This window comes from Leptosomus discolor, chromosome 25 (genome assembly GCF_034619465.1).
Source record: "Leptosomus discolor isolate bLepDis1 chromosome 25, bLepDis1.hap2, whole genome shotgun sequence".
Classification (NCBI taxonomy): Eukaryota; Metazoa; Chordata; class Aves; order Leptosomiformes; family Leptosomidae; genus Leptosomus; species Leptosomus discolor.
Genome location: NC_141415.1, coordinates 6,306,698 through 6,324,744, shown reverse-complemented (window position 1 = coordinate 6,324,744; position 18,047 = coordinate 6,306,698). Strand labels below are relative to the sequence as shown.

At 69.7% G+C, this 18,047-nt stretch overlaps 3 protein-coding genes across 4 annotated transcripts; 2 read left to right on the top strand and 1 right to left on the bottom strand.

Moving 5' to 3' along the window:
• Nucleotides 1-677: 677 nt before the first annotated feature.
• On the top strand, nucleotides 678-4,309 carry PNPO (pyridoxamine 5'-phosphate oxidase). 2 transcript variants are annotated; one of them, XM_086478159.1, is made up of 7 exons: nucleotides 678-725; nucleotides 1,692-1,816; nucleotides 1,908-2,007; nucleotides 2,288-2,341; nucleotides 3,713-3,841; nucleotides 3,997-4,067; nucleotides 4,144-4,309. In XM_086478159.1, exons 1-7 carry the CDS (start codon nucleotides 681-683, stop codon nucleotides 4,307-4,309), a joined length of 690 nt encoding a protein of 229 aa, XP_086334285.1. In that variant the 5' UTR covers nucleotides 678-680. The 2 variants fall into 2 exon arrangements, with proteins under 2 accessions (XP_086334285.1, XP_086334284.1); XM_086478158.1 differs by lacking the exon at nucleotides 3,713-3,841 and having other exon boundaries at nucleotides 681-725.
• Nucleotides 4,310-6,620: 2,311 nt separating this feature from the next.
• PRR15L (proline rich 15 like) lies at nucleotides 6,621-8,120 on the bottom strand. Its single transcript, XM_086478109.1, has 2 exons — nucleotides 7,923-8,120; nucleotides 6,621-6,938 (listed from the first exon to the last, which is right to left on the bottom strand). Exons 1-2 carry the CDS (start codon nucleotides 8,118-8,120, stop codon nucleotides 6,621-6,623), a joined length of 516 nt encoding a protein of 171 aa, XP_086334235.1.
• A 1,203-nt stretch (nucleotides 8,121-9,323) lies between these two features.
• Nucleotides 9,324-15,304, top strand: CDK5RAP3 (CDK5 regulatory subunit associated protein 3). Its single transcript, XM_086477920.1, has 14 exons — nucleotides 9,324-9,348; nucleotides 9,617-9,674; nucleotides 10,158-10,289; nucleotides 11,433-11,533; nucleotides 11,624-11,672; nucleotides 12,242-12,420; nucleotides 13,130-13,266; nucleotides 13,497-13,641; nucleotides 13,750-13,866; nucleotides 13,985-14,060; nucleotides 14,381-14,469; nucleotides 14,574-14,770; nucleotides 14,951-15,134; nucleotides 15,239-15,304. Exons 1-14 carry the CDS (start codon nucleotides 9,343-9,345, stop codon nucleotides 15,302-15,304), a joined length of 1,536 nt encoding a protein of 511 aa, XP_086334046.1. The 5' UTR covers nucleotides 9,324-9,342.
• The last annotated feature ends 2,743 nt before the right edge of the window (nucleotides 15,305-18,047 follow it).

Here is an 18,047-nt window from a genome sequence, read left to right as displayed (position 1 = left end):
TGGTCCCCAAGTCCCTGCCCCACAGGCCTCTGTCCCCTCAGTCACAGCCCCCACTCCCCTGTCCCCAGTGCCACCCAGCCCCATGTCTTGTCCCCACCTTCCCTGTCCCCAAATCCCTGTCCCCCTGTCTCCCAGTCCCTGTCCCTTGTCACCACCCCCCCCAGTGGCCCCCAGGCCCAAATATCCCGTCCCCACCTTCCCTGTCCCCAAAGTCCCCAATCCTCTGCCCCCCCCATGACCCCCCAGTGTCCCCCTAGCCCCTGTTCCCCGTCCCCTCGGTGTCCCCCCCGTCCCCTCACCACTCGTCCCTTGCCCCCCCCAGTGCCCCCCGCCCCGCCTCTGTCCCCTGCCCCCCCCCAAACCCTGTCCCCTGCGCCCCCCGCCCCCGGGGACGCTGTACCTTTAAGAGCCCCTCCATGTGCCTGTTTACAGCCCCGACACCACTTCCGGGTCTCCGCATCCCGCTCCCACCTCCCTTTCCAATTGGCTGACAGCCCTCATCAACCCCCCCCCCCTCCCTGCCGCGGGCGCGCTTCGCCGCTTCCTATTGGCTATCCGCGGGGGGAGGGGCGTGAGCGGGATTCGCCACGCCCCCCGGGGGGCGGGGCGATGGCGGGCCCGGGGGCGCGGGGGTCGCTGCGCGGTTTGGCCCCGCTCGGCTCCCGTCGGCGGCGGCCGGGATGGACCTGGGGCCGCTGCGGAAGAGCTACCGGGGGGACGCGGAGGTGGGGACGGGGGGACCGGCGGAGGGAGGGAGGGAGGGAGGGGTCACGCCGGCTTCTGGGGGCGTGCGGGGGTGCGGGACCCCCCCCGGCCTGGCTGTGTCCTGGGGACGGAGGGACCCCCCCAGGGCCCGGGGTGACCTCCCCCCTCGTGCTGGTAGTGACCTTGGAACGGGGTGACACTCCCCCCCCCCCCGTGCTGGTTTTGGCCCTGGAATTGTCCCCAAGGCCTGGGGGACCCCCCGCACCGTGCTGGTAGTGACCCTAGAGCCAGGGTAACCCCCCCACCCAGGCTGGCCATAAGGCCTGGGGTGACACCCTAGGGCCCCTAGAATTGGGGTGACCCCCTGCCCAGGCTGTCCCCAAGGGACACCCACTGCCCCATGCTGGTAGTGATCCTGGAACCCAGCTGGCCACCCCCCCGTGACAGTTGTGCCCTGGAATTGGGGTGACACCCCCACCCCAGGCTGTCCCTATGGCCTGAGTGACACCCTAGGGCCTCTAGAATTGGGGTGACCCCCCGCCCAGGCTGTCCGCAAGGGACACCCCCTGCCCCATGCTGGTAGTGATCCTGGAACCCAGCTGGCCACCCCCCCCCATGCGGTTGTGCCCTGGATTTGGGGTGAAAACCTCCCCCCCAGGCTGTCCCTATGGCCTGGGGTGACACACCCCCCCATGCTGGTTGTACCCCTGGAATTGGGGTGATCTCCCCCCCCCCCCCCCCAGGCTGTCCCAAAGACCTGGGGTGACCCCCCCCCCCGTTCCCTCTGGCTGGATCCCCAAGGCTTGGGGTGCCCCCACCTCCTTGCACTTGCTGCACCCCCAGGACTGGGGTCACCCCCTCCCCTGTGCTGACTGTGCCCTTGACTCTGCTGGGACACACCCCCCCCCCCTGCCCAGTGCTGGCTGTGTCACCAAAGGCCAGGGGTGCCCCCCCTCCCCTCCTTACAACGTCCCCCATGTCCCCAGGCCTTCGAGGAGCAGCACTTGGCCTCCCGTGACCCCATCCAGCAGTTCAGGGTCTGGTTCGAGGAGGCCGTGGGTTGCCCGGCCATCGGCGAGGCCAACGCCATGTGCTTGGCCACCTGCACCAGGTGAGCACGGCGGGGGGGGTGGGGGTGGGTGTGGCAGGGGTCCCCCCCAGCCCCCCTGAGGGGGGTCCTGACATCACCTCTCCCACCGCAGGGACGGGAAGCCCTCGGCCCGCATGGTGCTGCTGAAGGGTTTCGGGCAGGATGGGTTCCGCTTCTTCACCAACCACGAGAGCCGTAAGGGGAAGGAGCTGGTGAGGGCTGCGGCCATGCTGGGACGAGTGGGGGACTCTGGAGGGGGGGGTGTCCCTTGGAGGGGGGGGGGGGTCGGTGGTTTCCAGCCCCTTCACACCAGGGCTGAGGCTCTCGGAGAAGCGAAGCTTGGGTTGAGGCTCTGCCTTGGCCCCACGTTTGGGCTGGTCCTGCCGCAGCAAAACGTGGGGTTTCTCTGATTTGGGGAGCGATGCTGGTCTGCTGACAGCTCTGTCATCTCTCCCCCCCCCCCCCCCCCCCCCCGCCCCCCCTGCACCCCAGGACAGCAACCCCTTCGCTTCCCTCGTCTTTTACTGGGAGCCCCTCAACCGGCAGGTGAGTCCCGGTTCCCCGGGGGGGAGCAGAGGGAGCACGGTTGGGCCCTTTGGCGCGGTGTCAGGCAGAGGGGGCTTCCCCCTCCCCTCAGGGTGGGATGTTGGGGCTCACCCATTTGTGGAGGTCACACTCTTTTGGGTCCCAGCCCCCCAGGGATGAGGCAGGATGGGGGCTGCCCACTTTTTGTGGGGGGTCACACTCGGATGGGTCCCAGCCCCCCAGGGATGAGGCAGGACGGGGGTTGCCCACGTTTTGTGGGGGGTCACACTCGGATGGGTCCCAGCCCCCCAGGGATGAGGCAGGACGGGGGTTGCCCACCTTTTGTGGGGGGTCACACTCGGATGGGTCCCAGCCCCCCAGGGATGAGGCAGGATGGGGGTTGCCCACTTTTTGTGGGGGGTCACACTCGGATGGGTCCCAGCCCCCCAGGGATGAGGCAGGACGGGGGTTGCCCACCTTTTGTGGGGGGTCACACTCGTTTGGGTCCCAGCCCCCCAGGGATGAGGCAGGACGGGGGTTGCCCACCTTTTGTGGGGGGTCACACTCGTTTGGGTCCCAGCCCCCCAGGGATGAGGCAGGACAGGGGTTGCCCACCTTTTGTGGGGGGTCACACTCGTTTGGGTCCCAGCCCCCCAGGTATGAGGCAGGACGGGGGTTGCCCACTTTTTGTGGGGGGTCACACTCGGATGGGTCCCAGCCCCCCAGGGATGAGGCAGGACGGGGGTTGCCCACCTTTTGTGGGGGGTCACACTCGGATGGGTCCCAGCCCCCCAGGGATGAGGCAGGACGGGGGTTGCCCACGTTTTGTGGGGGGTCACACTCAGACGGGTTCCAGCCCCCCAGGGATGAGGCAGGACGGGGGTTGCCCACTTTTTGTGGGGGGTCACACTCGGATGGGTCCCAGCCCCCCAGGGATGAGGCAGGACGGGGGTTGCCCACCTTTTGTGGGGGGTCACACTCATTTGGGTCCCAGCCCCCCAGGGATGAGGCAGGACGGGGGTTGCCCACGTTTTGTGGGGGGTCACACTCAGATGGGTCCCAGCCCCCCAGGGATGAGGCAGGACGGGGGTTGCCCACGTTTTGTGGGGGGTCACACTCAGGTGGGTCCCAGCCCCCCAGGGATGAGGCAGGACGGGGGTTGCCCACGTTTTGTGGAGGGTCACACTCGGATGGGTCCCAGCCCCCCAGGGATGAGGCAGGACGGGGGTTGCCCACCTTTTGTGGAGGGTCACACTTGTTTGGGTCCCAGCCCCCCAGGGATGAGGCAGGACGGGGGTTGCCCACTTTTTGTGGGGGAGAGCCAGGGGATGGAGCCCACACAGCCCCTTGGGTGCCCGTTGGCCAGAGCCCGGCTGACGGTGCCCGGCGCAGGTACGGATCGAGGGCTCGGTGAAGCGGCTGCCGGAGGAGGAATCGGAGCGGTACTTCCACTCCCGCCCCAAAAGCAGCCAGATCGGGGCCGTCGTCAGCCGGCAGAGCACCGTCATTCCCGACAGGGAGGTGAGTGGCCATCCCCTTCCCCACAGCAGCTCCCGGAGGGGCCGGGAGAACCGGCACTGCCCCGGGAGAACCGGGACTGCTCCCGGAGAACCGGCACTGCCCCGGGAGAACCGGGACTGCCCCGACCACCCTCCCCTTCACCCCCTTCCCCACAGTATTTAAGGAAGAAGAACGCCGAGCTGGAGGAGCTCTACAGGGAGGCGACGGTGCCGAAGCCGGCATACTGGTGAGTGCCGGGGGGCTGCAGGCAAGGTGCTGCCCGCCGGCGTAGCCCCCCTAAAGCCCCGTGTTTCTCTGCCAAGGGGGGGCTACGTCCTGCAACCGGACGTCGTGGAGTTTTGGCAGGGCCAAACCAACCGCCTGCACGACCGCCTCGTCTTCCGCCGCCTGCGGGACGGCTCGGCCCCCCCGGGGGACGTGAGGCACCGGGGAGAGGGCGAGTGGGTCTTGGAGCGCCTCGCCCCGTGAGGGCCGCCGGTGGCCCCGGCCGTGTTCGCCCGATTGTGTCCGACGTCCCTGCCTGTCCCCTGCCGTGCCCTGGGGAATGGGGCTGGCCTCACTCTGCCCTCCCCTCGGGAGACGCTGAGCTCCGAGGGTGCACGTAGAGGGCAGGGGGGGGTGTCAGGTCCAGCCCCAGAGACCCCCCTTGTCTCCCCTCGCTTCTCCCCGGGCTGGGTGAGAGCTGCAGGCGGGTCGCAGAGACCGTCTGCTCCCCCTCCCGGCACCGCCGGTGGTTAATTAATCACGTTAATGATGGTGGAGGGACCAAGAAAGACCCCAGCGAACCCCCCTGGCCGCGTCCTGCCGCTGCCACCGCTCGTGCCTCGTGTTTTAGCTCGCACCGTGCAACGTGCTCCATCTGCTGAGCTGTGGCTCGAACGTCCCCGCTCCGTGCCGTAACGTTTAATTGCAGCTTTAATGTCCCCGCTGTGTCACCGGTGCTCGTGACCGCCCGAACGTGTTGCCACACGGCTTCCCCGTCCCCCTGCCGCTGCCTGCCCGAGCTCGGAAAGAATAAACCCCGATCGGCGCGGAGCCGAAGCGGCGCGTTTGGGTTAATATTTACCGGCGCGGGGCCGGGCCGAGCTCTCTGGCAGCCGGGGATCCCGGCAGAGGGTCCTGGCAGCCCCCGCTCCCCTGGGCCGCGTCCCGGCGAAACCGGGCCCTGATCGTTTGCTCTGCCGGTCGCCGGCTCTCGGGGGCAGGATCGTGCCCAGGGGCTTCGCCGCGGCTGGGGCCCTGCGGTGGGGGGCGGCAGGAGGGGACGGTGGGGAGGTCAGCCCCGGGTTTTGGGGGAACCAGGTTGGGTGGGCTCGGCGGTTTTGGTGCTCAGGGACGAGCCGCCAGGGTGGGACCGGAGGGGACGGCGTGGATTCCCGCGTCAACCTCGAGGGGACGGCGTGAGGCGGCAGCTCGGCGTCCCAGCAAGGGGCTGGGGGCTTTTGTTGGCACTGGGGATGGCGGCACGGCCGGGCTTCCCACCCATCCCGGCGTTAGGAGCGGGGCAGGAGCCCAGATCCCGCCGCCGTGGGCGTAAATGAGCCGATGGACGCCGGCTGCGTGCTCCCAGCTCTCCCGCTCCCTCCCTTCCCTCTTGGGCAGGATCTCCCCGGGGCTGCCAGCCCCGGGACAAAGAGCACCCTGTGAGCCGGCGGGCGCGGGCAGAGCAAACAGACCGGAGGGCGGGGGCCCCGGGCCACCCTGGCACACGGTTTGTGCCAGGGAACAGCACGGGGGGGGATTGGACTCCGGCACTTGGCACCCTCCGGCTTTTGTAAGAGCTGGGAAGTGGCTGCTCCTGTTGACTTCGGGCCCGGCTGCACCCCGCTCCGCAGGGAGGGCACCCCGGGGCTGGTGGCGCTGGTGACGGCCACCCCTGTGTGTGTCCCCCCGCCGTTCCACGGGGTTGGGGGGGGGGGGGGGGGCGTTCCCTGCTTTGGCACCGGGGTGGCAGAAGGGACCCACAGCCCTTCGACGCTGCCAGGCTGGGGCGGGGGTCCACCGAGCTCTCCCCGTGCCCCTCCTTTGCTTCCAGACCTGCTTTATTAACACCAGTTAATTACCAGCAGTCGCAAGAGCGGCTTCCAGCAACCCCAACAAACACCGGGGCTGCCCCCGGCGTCGGCTCCGGCACCGTGCTCCATGGTGGGCTTTCCTCTTCCAGGAGCAGGGAGCGATTCCCGGATGCCGGCGGGATTATGGCTCCTCCCGGGAAGCCCCGAGCCCTCTAGGGGGGCAGCTCGGGGGGGTGGGGGGACACACACACGACTTTCCCCACGGGGTTGTTCCCTCGGAGGAGGGAAGGGTCCCCTCCCCTGGTTTGGGGACAACTGCTGGCGAGGACGCGGCATCGGTGGCTCTGCCCGCGGCCACGCGGCCCTTTGGGCTTGGGGGGGGACGAGTGGGGGGTCCCCCGGTCTGGCCCCCACAGGCAGGAGGGGATTGGGACCGTCCCACTCGGGGCAGAGCTGGGTGAACGATGGGCTCCGGCGGTCGGCGGCAAGTAACCGAGCTGGGACGAGCATCCTCATCCCAGTATGAACCAGTCAGTCTCGGTGGGGGCTGGGAGGGACGGGCTGCGCCTGGCTCCGCTCCCCAGTTCTCCCTCCCCCCCTGGGGGGGGCTGCCGTGAAGCAGGGTCCTCGCTTCTCCCTTAAACGACCCCCGGCCTGAGTCCTTTCTCTTTCCAAAGCCCCACGGTTCGGTGTCCCCAGGAGGGATGGAGCTGAGCCAGCCTGGGCAGGCGGTGGCGGTGGCCGGCGGGTGACAACCGGCCGGGTCATTGCTCCTCGCGCTCGCCGGCGCTGGCACAGAGGTTGGGGTTCTCGGCCAGCGTCGCCCGCACTTTCTTCTTCTCCTTGAAGCGCCCCGAGTTGGACACCTTGACGTGTTTGCCTTTGCTGCTCTTGTCCACGATTTTCTCCAGGCGGGCGGCGAAGCCCGGTGGCCCCTCCTCGCCCGGCGCCTCCGGGCTCTCGCCGGCGCCGGCGGCGTGGCCGTCGGGGCTCTGGTACACCAGCACCGCGGGCACCGAGCGGCGCTTCCGCAGGAAGGTCAGCTTCCACCAGCCGTGGCTGTCGGCCATCGCCGCCCGTCCCTGAAATGGAGTTGGGGGTCGTACTCCCTCTTGGGGGGGCGGGGGTGTCCATCAGCCCCCCCCCCCCCCCCCCCGCCAAGAGCTGATGGGGATGGACATGGGACACGGGCTACCGATCTGGCAGCGCCGGCGGGGAGTCCGGTGGCGTGTTTGCCGAAGGCAGCTCTGGTGTTCCCCCCCTGTCCGGGATGCTTGTGGTGGGCACTGGGGGGGGGGGGGCGCTACATGGGGCTGGGACTGGGGGTCCCCGGGCAGGAGGACCCCGCAGGTACCAGGAGAGGGGGATGCTTGGGTGATTTGGGCATTGCCAAAATGGGGGAAAGGCTCCTGGCACCGCCGGGAGCTGCCGTATCGGCTGTAGCTGGGCAGGGAGGGAGCCCAGTCAGCAAACAGGAACAGGAACTGGGAAGCAGGTGGGAGCTGGGGAAGGTGCCGGGGTCCCTGCTGGGGGTGGATGTGGGTGTGGGTGTGTGTCACCCCCTGCTGCACCCCAGGGTTGGGGTTTTCCTCTCGCAGGGACAGGCAGGAGCATTGGCGGGGCCCTGCCCGCTGCAGGGAAGGCTCCGGTAATCCTGGCGGGCTCCGGTGCGGAGCGTGGCCGCAGGGCAGGGACGGGGAAGGTGGCTCCCGAGCGGAGAAACCGAACCCTTCCCTGGCAGCGGGCAGGGAGGGGATTCCCAGCACCCCATCCCGGGGGGGGGCCAGCACCATTCCGTGCCCCCCACCCCCCCAACCCCGTGGCACTCGGCCATGACCGATCCCTCCCCGGTGACGAGGCGGGGGGACACAAGGACACCGAAACTGGGGCCATCACCCCCAGGGAAGACGGCTGGTGGCCCTCTAGGCTGGTTGGCTCTGTGTGTGTGTGTGTGTCCCCCCAAAAAACTGCCATGGGACCCATCGCCAAACCGGTGCCGTGCCGTGCCCGCCGCCCGGGGCTGGCAGCGAGGGGGTCTCCACGTCCCACTCCCCCACCGCGGGGACCCCGTCCGTGTACCTGCGCCTCCACTGCGGCCGCCCAGCCCGGGGGGGTGCCGGGGCGGCTCCGGCTGCGGTGCGAGGGGGCAGGTGCCGTCTTCCCCGCCGCTGCCCAGTTTGCTCCCAGTCAAGGTGAACTGGCGACCAAACCCCTCCTGCCTGAGCAAACAGCGGGGCCGGGCCAGGGCACGGCTGAATATTCATGACGGGGGGGGGGGGGGACACACGACGGACGGGACCCAGGGCTGAGCCCCACGGCCCGAGGGGGCTCCGGGGCTTGGCACCGGTGGCCACACCGGGCCGGGCTCGGTCGTTGGCCTCGAGGGCAGGTCGGTGGCGAGCGCCGGGGCGGCCCATGGCACGTGTTTTGGGCAGCCAGGAGTTAAGGGCGACCGGCGGCGGGATTTTAACCGAAACCCTGGGGCTGCCAGACCGGTTCCTGCCTCCCCGCTTCTCCCTCGGCCCCCACGGGCACCCACCGGCCTGCACCGGGCTGGCCCCGTCGCCCTGCGGTGATGCCATGAGGGACGGAGGGCGGGAGCCGCCATCTTGCCCCCACGCGAGGACGTGTCCCACGGTGTCACCCACCCCCATGGGTCCCCCCTCGGGGTGCTGGAGGCAGCGGCTGCCCCCCCCCCCCCCCCCGAGTCCCGTGGGCATCTTGGGGTGACTGCTCCCAGCAGGCAGGTCCCCGAGGGATCCTGGGTCTGGGCACCCAGTGATCCCTGAGGGATCGGGGATCTGCTCTGGGCCCCCCCCCCCCCCTGCTGCTCTAGGGATCCCAAAGGGACCTGGGGTACCCCCTGGGGCAGCGGGGGGATGCCAGGGGGATCCTGGCTCTGTGTTGGGGCACACAGAGGTCCCCGAGGGATCCGGGATCTGCTCTGGGAGCAGCTGGGGATCCTCGAGGGATCTGAGATCCCCTCGGGTGGGGGGGGGGGGGGCAACTGGGGATCCCCATAAGATCTTGGGGGCCTCCCAGGGATCCCTGGGGGGACCCGGGATCATCTCAGGGGCGGCTGGTGACCCCCGGAGGATCCTGGCCCTGTGCCGGGGCACCCACAGCCCTGCGGGACCCGCGATCTGCCCCTGGGGATCCCCGAGGGATCCACCCTGGGGACCCGCGGCACCGCGCATGCGTGCTCAGCGCCACACCCCCCCCCCCCCTCCATTTCCCCCCACCTGTTCCGATTGGTCAGCGGAGCCTCCTCACCCCCCCCCCCCTCCTTCCAGCCAACCGCGGCGCCGCGCACGTGGCGCCGTCGCTAGGTGGCCTCCTTTCTGATTGGTAGCAGGGCGGGGGCCCGTCGGATCGATCGCGTTTTGATTGGCTGAGCTGCGAGGGTTGTGCCCGGGGATTGGCTGAGGAGGAGAGGGGCGGGGGAACCGGGTGAAGGAAAGCGGAAGCGGAGCCGTGGCGGGCGGCATGCAGGTGAGGGGCCGGGGCCGGGGCCGGGGCCGGGGCCGGGGGAGCGGGGACAGGCCGGGGGAGCGGGGACAGGCCGGGCGAGCGGGGACAGGCCGGGCCGGGCCCCGGTGGGGGGAGCGGGGAAGGGGCCCAGGCCCAGGGGAGCGGGCCGGGCCGGGCCAGGCCGTGCCGGGCCCGGGCCCGGACGCTGGAGCAGGACTAGGTGGGACCCAGGCCCCGGTTGGGCCCCGCCAGGCCCCGCCACGTCCCGCCGCCCCTCGCTTCCCCGCAGGTCTCTCCCCAGGACTACCAGAACGTGCCTATCGACATCCAGACCGGCAAGCTCCTGGGTACGGCGTCCCACCGGTCCGACCTCCCCCCCCCCCCCGGGAGTCCCCTCCTCCCTTTATCCCGGAGTGGGGTCTTGCCGGGACTCCGCGGCGGGCGCGGTGGCACCGGTCCCCCGTGTCCCTCTTCTCCGGGAGGGTTTGCCACCCCGCCGTGTGGCAGCTCGTGGCCCCAGCGCTGCCCCCCCCCCCCCCCCCTTGAGGTCGTGGAGGTTTGTCCCAGCACAGACAGCAGCGGGGGGACCCCAGCCCCTCACCCCCCATCCCCCCCTCCCCCCCTTTCCCCTCCCACTCTCCCCCCAGAGATGGGGAGGGAGCCGGGACTTCATCCCTGCGTTTGGCCCCTCTGCTCGGTGGGGAAGGGGCGCACGGAGATCCGGTCTGCCAGGGTCTCTGTTCTCTGCAGCCTGGGGTGGGGGGGGGTGACCCCCTCCCTGAGGCCCCTCTCCCAGCTGAGCCCCTGTTTGCCTCCTTCCCTCCTCCCAGACTGGCTGGTGGACAGGAGACACTGCCACCTGAAATGGCAGAGCCAGGTGCTGGCCATCCGGGAGAAGATCGACGCGGCCATCCAGGACATGCCGGAGAATGAGGAGATAAAGCAGCTGCTGGCGGGGGCCTGTGAGTGGAGCTCGGGGTTGGGGGGCTGAAGCCGAGAGAACTCCCTCCCAACTCTGTGTTCTCCAGCAGGGATTCTTTACTGGGGCACTGGGCAGCACAGGGGGTGGCTCCTTCCATCCCTGCGCGCCCAAGCGCTGGGATTCTGGCCTTCTGTTTACAGCTTTCATCTTTATTCATTACATTTCCAAGCAAAGGTTGGGTCATTCTCATTATTCCCAGGAATTCATGACCATCAGTTCCTCCCACAGTCCTGCCTCAGCCCGCCCAAGTTACGCCCCCCCCTTGGTGGTCGTTGGGGATGAAGGTCCGAGTCTTCCTCGGGGCGGAACTGTTGAACTTGTCCTGTGGCGCCTGCCCTGCCCCATCCTGGGCCTTTCCCAGCTCGCAGACCCAGCTCTTGCTCGCTGCCCTCCCCGTCTCTCCTGCTCGGTCCTGTGTGTTCCCTGAGCCCCCCCCCCCGGTGTGACGGGAGGATCCCCCCCCCGGTGTGACGGGAGGATCCCCCCCCCGGTGTGACGGGAGGATCCCCCCCCCGGTGTGACGGGAGGATCCCCCCCCCGGTGTGACGGGAGGATCCCCCCCCCGGTGTGACGGGAGGATCCCCCCCCCGGTGTGACGGGAGGATCCCCCCCCCGGTGTGACGGGAGGATCCCCCCCCCGGTGTCCTGCGCTCAGCGGGTCCTGCTGCCTCCTGATCTTTGCCGTGTGTGTCAGTCGGCAACGGGTCTGGGCGGGAGGGTGGTTCGGATCAGCCTCCCCCCCTGGCTCTAAAGGCTGGGCAGCAGCTCTTGTCTCGGAGGCCGGTTGTCTCGGAGGCCGGTTGTCTCGGAGGCCGGTTGTCTCGGAGGCCGGTTGTCTCGGAGGCCGGTTGTCTCGGAGGCCGGTTGTCTCGGAGGCCGGCGAGCTGTCCTTTATTACAGTGCCCCAGGAGAGCTGGGACACGGGCAGCCGGGGTGGCTGTTACACCAGGAGCCCGTTCCCAAGGTTATGGCAATGCCCCCCGCCCCGAGCTGAGGAGGAGATGGGGGGGTGGGGTGTCAGTGGCCCGACCCCTCCTGAACCCCCCGCTCCCTGGGCTGAGGTGGGACAGTGGGTGGCCCCCAGTGGACACCCCCGATGCCCGTGTCCCTCCCTCCCCCGCAGCCCTGCACTACTTCCACTGCCTGCGGATCGTGGAGATCCTCCGGGGCACCGAGGCTTCCACCAAGAACCTCTTTGGGCGCTACTCGTCCCAGCGCATGAAGGTGAGCGGGGAGGGGGGGGGGGTCTGGGGTCGGGGGGGAGGGGGCGTGTCCGTGGCCTTCCCCACCTTCTGCTGCCTCCTCCCTCCCCAGGACTGGCAGGAGATCGTGGCCCTCTACGAGAAGGACAACACCTACCTGGGTAAGGGGGCAGGTTCTGGAGGGTGGGGGGGTGTCAGGGGGGTGGCTTTTGGTCTCCAAACTGGGATGAAGAGGGGGTGAGCAGCAAAAATGGGGGCAGGACGCGGAAGGCTGCCACGTCCCCCTGGTGTGAAGGCCCTGAGCTCCCTCTGCTGCTCCACTGAGGTGACTGAGACCCCCCGAGGGCAGGCTCTGGAAGGTGAGGGGTGTCAGAGGGGTGGCTTTTGGTCTCCAAACTGGGATGAGGAGGGGGTGAGCAGGGAAAAGGGGGGCAGGAGATGGTGGGCTGTTGAGTCCCCGTGGCGTGAGGGCCCCAAGGTGGCTGAGACCCCCCGAGGGCGGTCTCTGAAAGGTGCAGGGTGTCAGGGGGTGGCTTTTGGTCTCCAAACTGGGATGAAGAGGGGGTGAGCAGCAAAAACGGGGGCAGGACACGGTGGGCTGCCACGTCCCCCTGGTGTGAAGGCCCTGAGCTCCCTCTGCTGCTCCACTGAGGTGACCGAGACCCCCCGAGGGACCTCGTGGGTGGCTGCCACGGCCCCTCAGCACCCCCTTTTTCCCCCCCCCCCGCAGCCGAGCTCGCCAGCCTCCTGGTGCGCAGCATCACCTACGAGATCCCCTCGCTGCGGAGGCAGCTCGCCCGGTGCCAACAGGCCCAGCAGGACTTCGCCCGCCGGGAGGAGGAGTGTCAGCTGCGGGCGGCCGAGCTGCGGGAGCGCTTCCTCGCCTCCTGCCAGCAGTACGGCATCGCCGTGAGTCCCTGCCGCCGCCCCCGCTGCCCGGGCGGGTCCCGCCGGGCTGCCTCCCTCCCCAAAGCGGGTCCCGCCGGGCTGCCTCCCTCCCCAAAGCGGGTCCCGCCGGGCTGCCTCCCTCCCCAAAGCGGGTCCCGCCGGGCTGCCTCCCTCCCCAAAGCGGGTCCCGCCGGGCTGCCTCCCTCCCCAAAGCGGGTCCCGCCGGGCTGCCTCCCTCCCCAAAGCGGGTCCCAGGCCCCTGTGTTGGCTTCAACTGGGCCAGTGTGTCCCAAATGATGTCCCCGGCCCCCAGGGCCCCTGTGTTTGGCCCCCAGGGCCCCTGTGTTTGGCCAGTGTGTCCCCAATGACGACCCCAGACCCCTGTGTTGGGCCTCAGCAGGGCCAGTGTGTCCCCAATGACGTCCCCAGGACCCCTGTGTTTGGCCCCCAGGACCCCTGTGTTTGGCCAGCGTGTCCCAAATGATGTCCCCAGCCCCCTGTGTTGGGCCTCTGCTGGGACCATGTGTCCCAAATGATGTCCCCATCGCACCACTCTACCTGTGGGCTGAGCTTGAGGGGGGGGGGGGGGCGGTGAGGTAGGGGTGACCCCACAGCCCTCGGTCCCCTTCGTGCCCACATCGAGCTCGGCCAGCAGAGGGTGAAGCCGCCCCCCCGGGGGTGCTTTTTCCACCGGCCTCCCTGCCCTGACGTGTCCCTGCTCCGTCCCCAGGGTGACAACGTGCGCCAGGAGCTGCTGGCCTTGGTGAAGGACCTGCCCTCGCTGCTCTCCGAGATCGGGGCCGGAGCCGGCGCCCTCTCCGAGGCCATCGAGCTGTACCAGGCCTGCGTGGAGTTCGTCTGCCAGAGGTGGGCAGGGGGTTGAGGGGGTGGGAATAGACCCCCCCGTCCCCCCCCCCCACATCCCCTCCCCTTGCGTGTGGGGCCGGTGGGTTGGGCTGGCGGCTGCCCCCACGCTGGGGCTCTTCCAGAGGGACCCTGGTGGGGTTGGAGGTGCTGTTGGGGGGGGGGGGGGGGGGGTGTCCCCACGCTGAGCCTGGCCCTGATGTGTCCCCCCTGCCCCCCGTGGTGGCTGCCAGCTCGGCAGAGGTGGTGGCGCCGCTGCTGCGGCACGTGGGGCAGAGGGGCAACACGACCGTCTACGAGTGGAGGACGGGGCTGGAGCCCCTGCGAGTGGAGAGGCCGGAGCGGGAGGAGGTGCTGGAGCAGCCCAAGGAGGACACGGTACGGCCTGGCCAGGGTGGGCTAGGGAGACATCCCCCCCCCCCCCGCTGGCTGTTTGTCCCCAAGGTTTGAGGGGATCTGCTCGTCCTTCTCCCCCCACCCTCCCAGATCGACTGGGGAGACTTCACCCTGGAGCCCACCGGGGTGGAGGCCGGTGCTGCTGCCCACGGGGAAGCCCAGAGCGAGGAGATCGACTGGGGGATCACGCTGGAGCCCACTCCCCAGGTGTGTGAGCCCTGGCTGGGTGGGCCCGGGGCCACGCTGGGGACCTGGGGGTGTCCCAGGCACACCCCCACACCCCCCCCTCCCCATCTCACAGGGTGCCCTTTCTTTTTTTTTGCAGCAGGATGATGGCATTGACTGGGGCGATGGTGGAAGCCAAGAGGTGCAGATCACGGTGCTGGAGGCTGGTGCTGAGGGTGAGCACGGCTGTGGGGGGGACACGGGGTGTCCTGACGGGTGACAGGCAGCACCCACCTTGCCTTTACTCCCCCCCCTTCCCTGCCTGCAGTACCCCTGGACGTCCTGGTGGGGGGACAAACCAGAAGGCAGCCCCGTGCTGGGCAGGGTGGGTGCTGGGTGGGCAGGAGCCAGGGCCCTGACCCCACTCAAGGGTGCCGTGGGGGGGATGCTGAGCACCCTGTGCAGGATGGGCTGGGCTGGGAGGGGTATGAGCAGACTTGTCCACGCTGTGAAGGTCCCTTCCCTGTCCCCCCTCACCCCTGGCTTGTCCCCTCAGTGCCCGAGGGGGTCGCCTGTGGCTCCGACGCCCTGACGCTCCTGGAAAACACCGAGACCCGGAGCCAGTTCATCGACGAGCTCATGGAGGTGAGTACGATGCTGGAGCCGGGTAAGGGGCAGCTCTGCTGCCTTCCCACTGCAGGGGTGGCACTACCAGCGTGTCCGTCCCCCCCCCCGGCCCTGTCCCGCAGCTGGAGCTGTTCCTGTCCCAGCGCCTGGCGGAGATGGAGGAGGAGGCCGACGTCGTGGCCGTCAGCCAGTTCCAGCTGGCCCCAGCCGTGCTGCAGGGCCAAACCAGTGCCCACGTGGGCTCCCTCCTGGCCACCACCCGGGCTTTGCTGGGCCAGCTCTGCACCCGCAGCATGCAGCACCTCTTCATGATCCTCGCCTCCCCAGGTCCTCGCTCGGGGAATGTTGGGGAGGGGGGGAAAAAACAGGGGCGGGGGGTCAGGGCTGGGCAAGGGACGGGGGACACCAAAGGCCTCTTGCGGGGGAAGATCTGGAGTCCCGGGGTGGGGATGGCCCCCCGGGGGGGGGGGGTGTGGGTGGGTGATGGGGGATCCTGGCTGTCCCCAAATAGGTACGTGGACCGTGTGAGCGAGCTGCTGGGGCAGAAGCTGAAGCAGGCGGAGCTGCTGCTGGCCAAGAGGGAGGGGATGAGCCAGAAGCGGGAGGAGGCCCTGGCTGAGCAGGGCGCTCTGGAGCCCAAGCTCGACCGGCTGCTGGAGAAGACCAAGGAGCTCCAGAAGCTGGTGAGGGAGAGACGTGGAACCCCCTGGGGATGCTGCAGGACCCGCCCCCCCCCCCCAAGCACCCCCTGATTTTCCCCCCCCCCCCCTCTGACTCTCTCTTGCAGATCGAGGCCGACGTCTCCAAGCGCTACGGTGGGCGGCCGGTGAACCTCATGGGTGTCTCCCTGTGAGCGCCCCCCCCTGCGACAGGCACCCACAGAGAGGGGCAGGGTCGAGGGGGTCCTGCTCCCCAATCCCCTCCACCCCTCTGGGGGGTGCTGGGAACGGGGCTGCGGCCTCGCTTTGGGGGGTGCGTGTTACTGAATAAAGCCCAAACCCTTCCCCCCGCATCGATCTCGACTTCAGTGGGGGGGGGGAGAGGACCCCTGGGGGGTGGGCCCTAGGGTGACCCCAGGGATGGGGGAGCCTGGGGGTGGCCTTTATTTGGGGAGGGGCTTTCCCCTCGCCTTCCCCTCGCCTTCCCCCCGCCCCTGGGGCTCGGGGTGGGGGCTGCGGAGGGGGGGGGTGGGGGTGGGCGCTTCGATTTTAATTTCATAGCAGAGCAGTTGATTCATGGCCGCTTGTCGCCGCCGGTGACGCCCGTAATGACTTTCCATCAGGATGAAAAGTGGAGTGACACCCCTCATTATTCCTGCCGCTCGTTATCGCCGCACAGGGGGGCCCCCCGCCCCCGCCGGACAGTGAGCGATGGCCCCCATTAATCACCCCCCCGCACCCCCATCCATTCCCGTCAGCCGGGGGGGGGGGGGGGGGAGGAGGGCAGAGCCCAGCCCCCCACCCCCCCTATTGGGCTGTACTGGGACACACTGGGCTCGGTAAGGCTGGAGGACACCCCCCCCCCCCCCCAGCATCTCCTGGGAGGGGTCTGCCACACCCACTGCATGTCATGCCTTAGCCACACCCCCCCGGGAGGTGATTGGTCCCTGTGCTTCTCTTGTCCCACCCCCTGCCCACTTTACAGTTGCTGATTGGTTTGGCTCTGCTGTGGGCCCGCCCCCCCCTCCCCCTCCGAGGGGTGGGTGCTCCGTGGGGCAGGGGGGTCCCCCCGTGGGGCGGGGGGGAGTCCCATTGCTGCTGGCGCTGGGGTGGTGCAGCCCTGGGGGGTCTGGCCCCACCGGGGGTGGGACACAGGGGTCCCCATGGGGGTCTGGGCCCTCCTCACCCCCTGGGGGGGGTGGGGGTGGGGGGCTGCTGCCCGCTTGGGTTGGGGGGATCCCGTGCCCCTGGGGACCACGGGGGGGGGCGGGTACACGGTGACACCCGCGCAAGACGTGGGGCTGGGGGAGATCTTGTCCCCACCCCTGTCCCCAAGGGCTGGGGGGGGGGGGGGGGGGGGGTTGGGGGATCCTGTCCCCATCCCCATGGGCTGGGGGGCCCTGGGGTGATGGGGGGCAGACCCCCCCGGGTGCCTCGTGGGGGTGTCCCAGCCCACCTCCAGCTCTCGTCCCCCACCGTCCTGTCCCTGCCACCACGCTGGGGGGGGGCACCGCCACGGTGGTGACGTGGGTGAAGGTCACGGGAGAGACATCGCGGCTTCGGGGAGCCCCTCATTACCCCCCTAACGGTGATTAACGGGCTAATTAAACCATGTCTGTAACACCTCGCTGGCTGGGGACGGAGCCAGGGGCTGCGGAGGGTCCCCCCGGAGTCTTGGGGGGGGGGGGGGGGGGCTGGAGGGGGTCCCCCCATCCTGCCAAGGCAGAGGGAGCTCAGCACCAGCTCGGGGGGTGGGGGACACACACACCAGTGCAGCCCCGGGGTCACCATCGTCTCCATAGCGAGCGGTGGGGAAAGCATTTGACTGGGGGGGGGGGGGGTGTCCCCGGCCATAAAGCCCCCTTTATCCACCCACCCCGCTGGAACTAACGTCCCCCCGCCGCGGGGCTGGCCCCCTGGCCCCTGACCCCACTGGCCCCCCGGCCAGCCCCACAGGTCACGGTGGCCCAGCTGGGGCTGGGGGCAGAGGGCAGTGCCCCCGCCGGAGGTCACGGCTGGGGGGGGGGGGGCTATGGCACCGTGGGGGCTTTAATGGGGAATTAAATGAGGCGGGGAGGGGGGGGGAGGCTGCTGGTGCCCCCCCGTGATGTAGCGGGTGCACCCACCACCCAGGGCAGCCCCCTGCCATGTTAGGGGCTCCGTTTGGGGGGGGGGGGGGGGGGGGCGCGGGGCCCCATCCCCACCATCCCATCACGGGTGAAATATCGTCCGGTGCCACCCTTTGCCGTTACTGGGGAATAATGGGAAAATAATGGTGGAAAAATCACTCTTCCCCCCCCCCCCCCCCCCCCCCTTCCCGGCCCTGGGGATCAGCACTAGGGGGGAGGGGGGGGGCAGGCTCAGGTGGGTTTCCAGCCCCCCAAAACACTGGGGTCCCCAGTGGGTGCTTGTCCCCAGCCTGGCTGTGTCGCTGTGACTGTCACCAGCCCGCGGGAGGAGGGGGGGCGGGGGGATGGCAGCCTTGGGGGGGGGGGGGGGGGGGGAATCAGGGCTGGGTTTGCTCCAGAAACCAGCAGACAAAGGGACGAGGCAGCGCTGGGGACAGGGACCCCCATGGCGGTGGCAGCCCCCTCCTCATCTCCGACGGTGCTGGGGACCGGCTCGGCTTCCCCCTCTGTGGCTGGGGGGGACGAGGCAGCGCTGGGGACAGGGACCCCCATGGCGGTGGCAGCCCCCTCCTCATCTCCGACGGTGCTGGGGACCGGCTCGGCTTCCCCCTCTGTGGCTGGGGGGGACGAGGCAGCGCTGGGGACAGGGACCCCCATGGCGGTGGCAGCCCCCTCCTCATCTCCGACGGTGCTGGGGACCGGCTCGGCTTCCCCCTCTGTGGCTGAGGGGGGTGGGGGGGTGGGGGGGAGGGGGGAGGGGGGGCTGCTGCTCCCTCTCACCTGCCAGGGAGGAATTTAATTACCAATA

Bases quoted from the DNA above. Each gene is read 5' to 3' on its own strand.
- PNPO (XM_086478159.1), top strand. From the start codon at position 681: ATGGACCTGGGGCCGCTGCGGAAGAGCTACCGGGGGGACGCGGAG. The intron at 726-1,691 runs GTGGGGACGGGG...CCATGTCCCCAG, and splicing joins GCTACCGGGGGGACGCGGAG to GCCTTCGAGGAGCAGCACTT. The intron at 3,842-3,996 runs GTGAGTGGCCAT...CCTTCCCCACAG, and splicing joins CCGTCATTCCCGACAGGGAG to TATTTAAGGAAGAAGAACGC.
- PRR15L (XM_086478109.1), bottom strand. From the start codon at position 8,120: ATGAATATTCAGCCGTGCCCTGGCCCGGCCCCGCTGTTTGCTCAGGCA. The intron at 6,939-7,922 runs GTCCCCGCGGTG...ACTCCATTTCAG, and splicing joins GGCGCAGGTACACGGACGGG to GGACGGGCGGCGATGGCCGA.
- CDK5RAP3 (XM_086477920.1), top strand. The intron at 10,290-11,432 runs GTGAGTGGAGCT...CCTCCCCCGCAG, and splicing joins GCAGCTGCTGGCGGGGGCCT to CCCTGCACTACTTCCACTGC. The intron at 15,135-15,238 runs GTGAGGGAGAGA...TCTCTCTTGCAG, and splicing joins CCAAGGAGCTCCAGAAGCTG to ATCGAGGCCGACGTCTCCAA.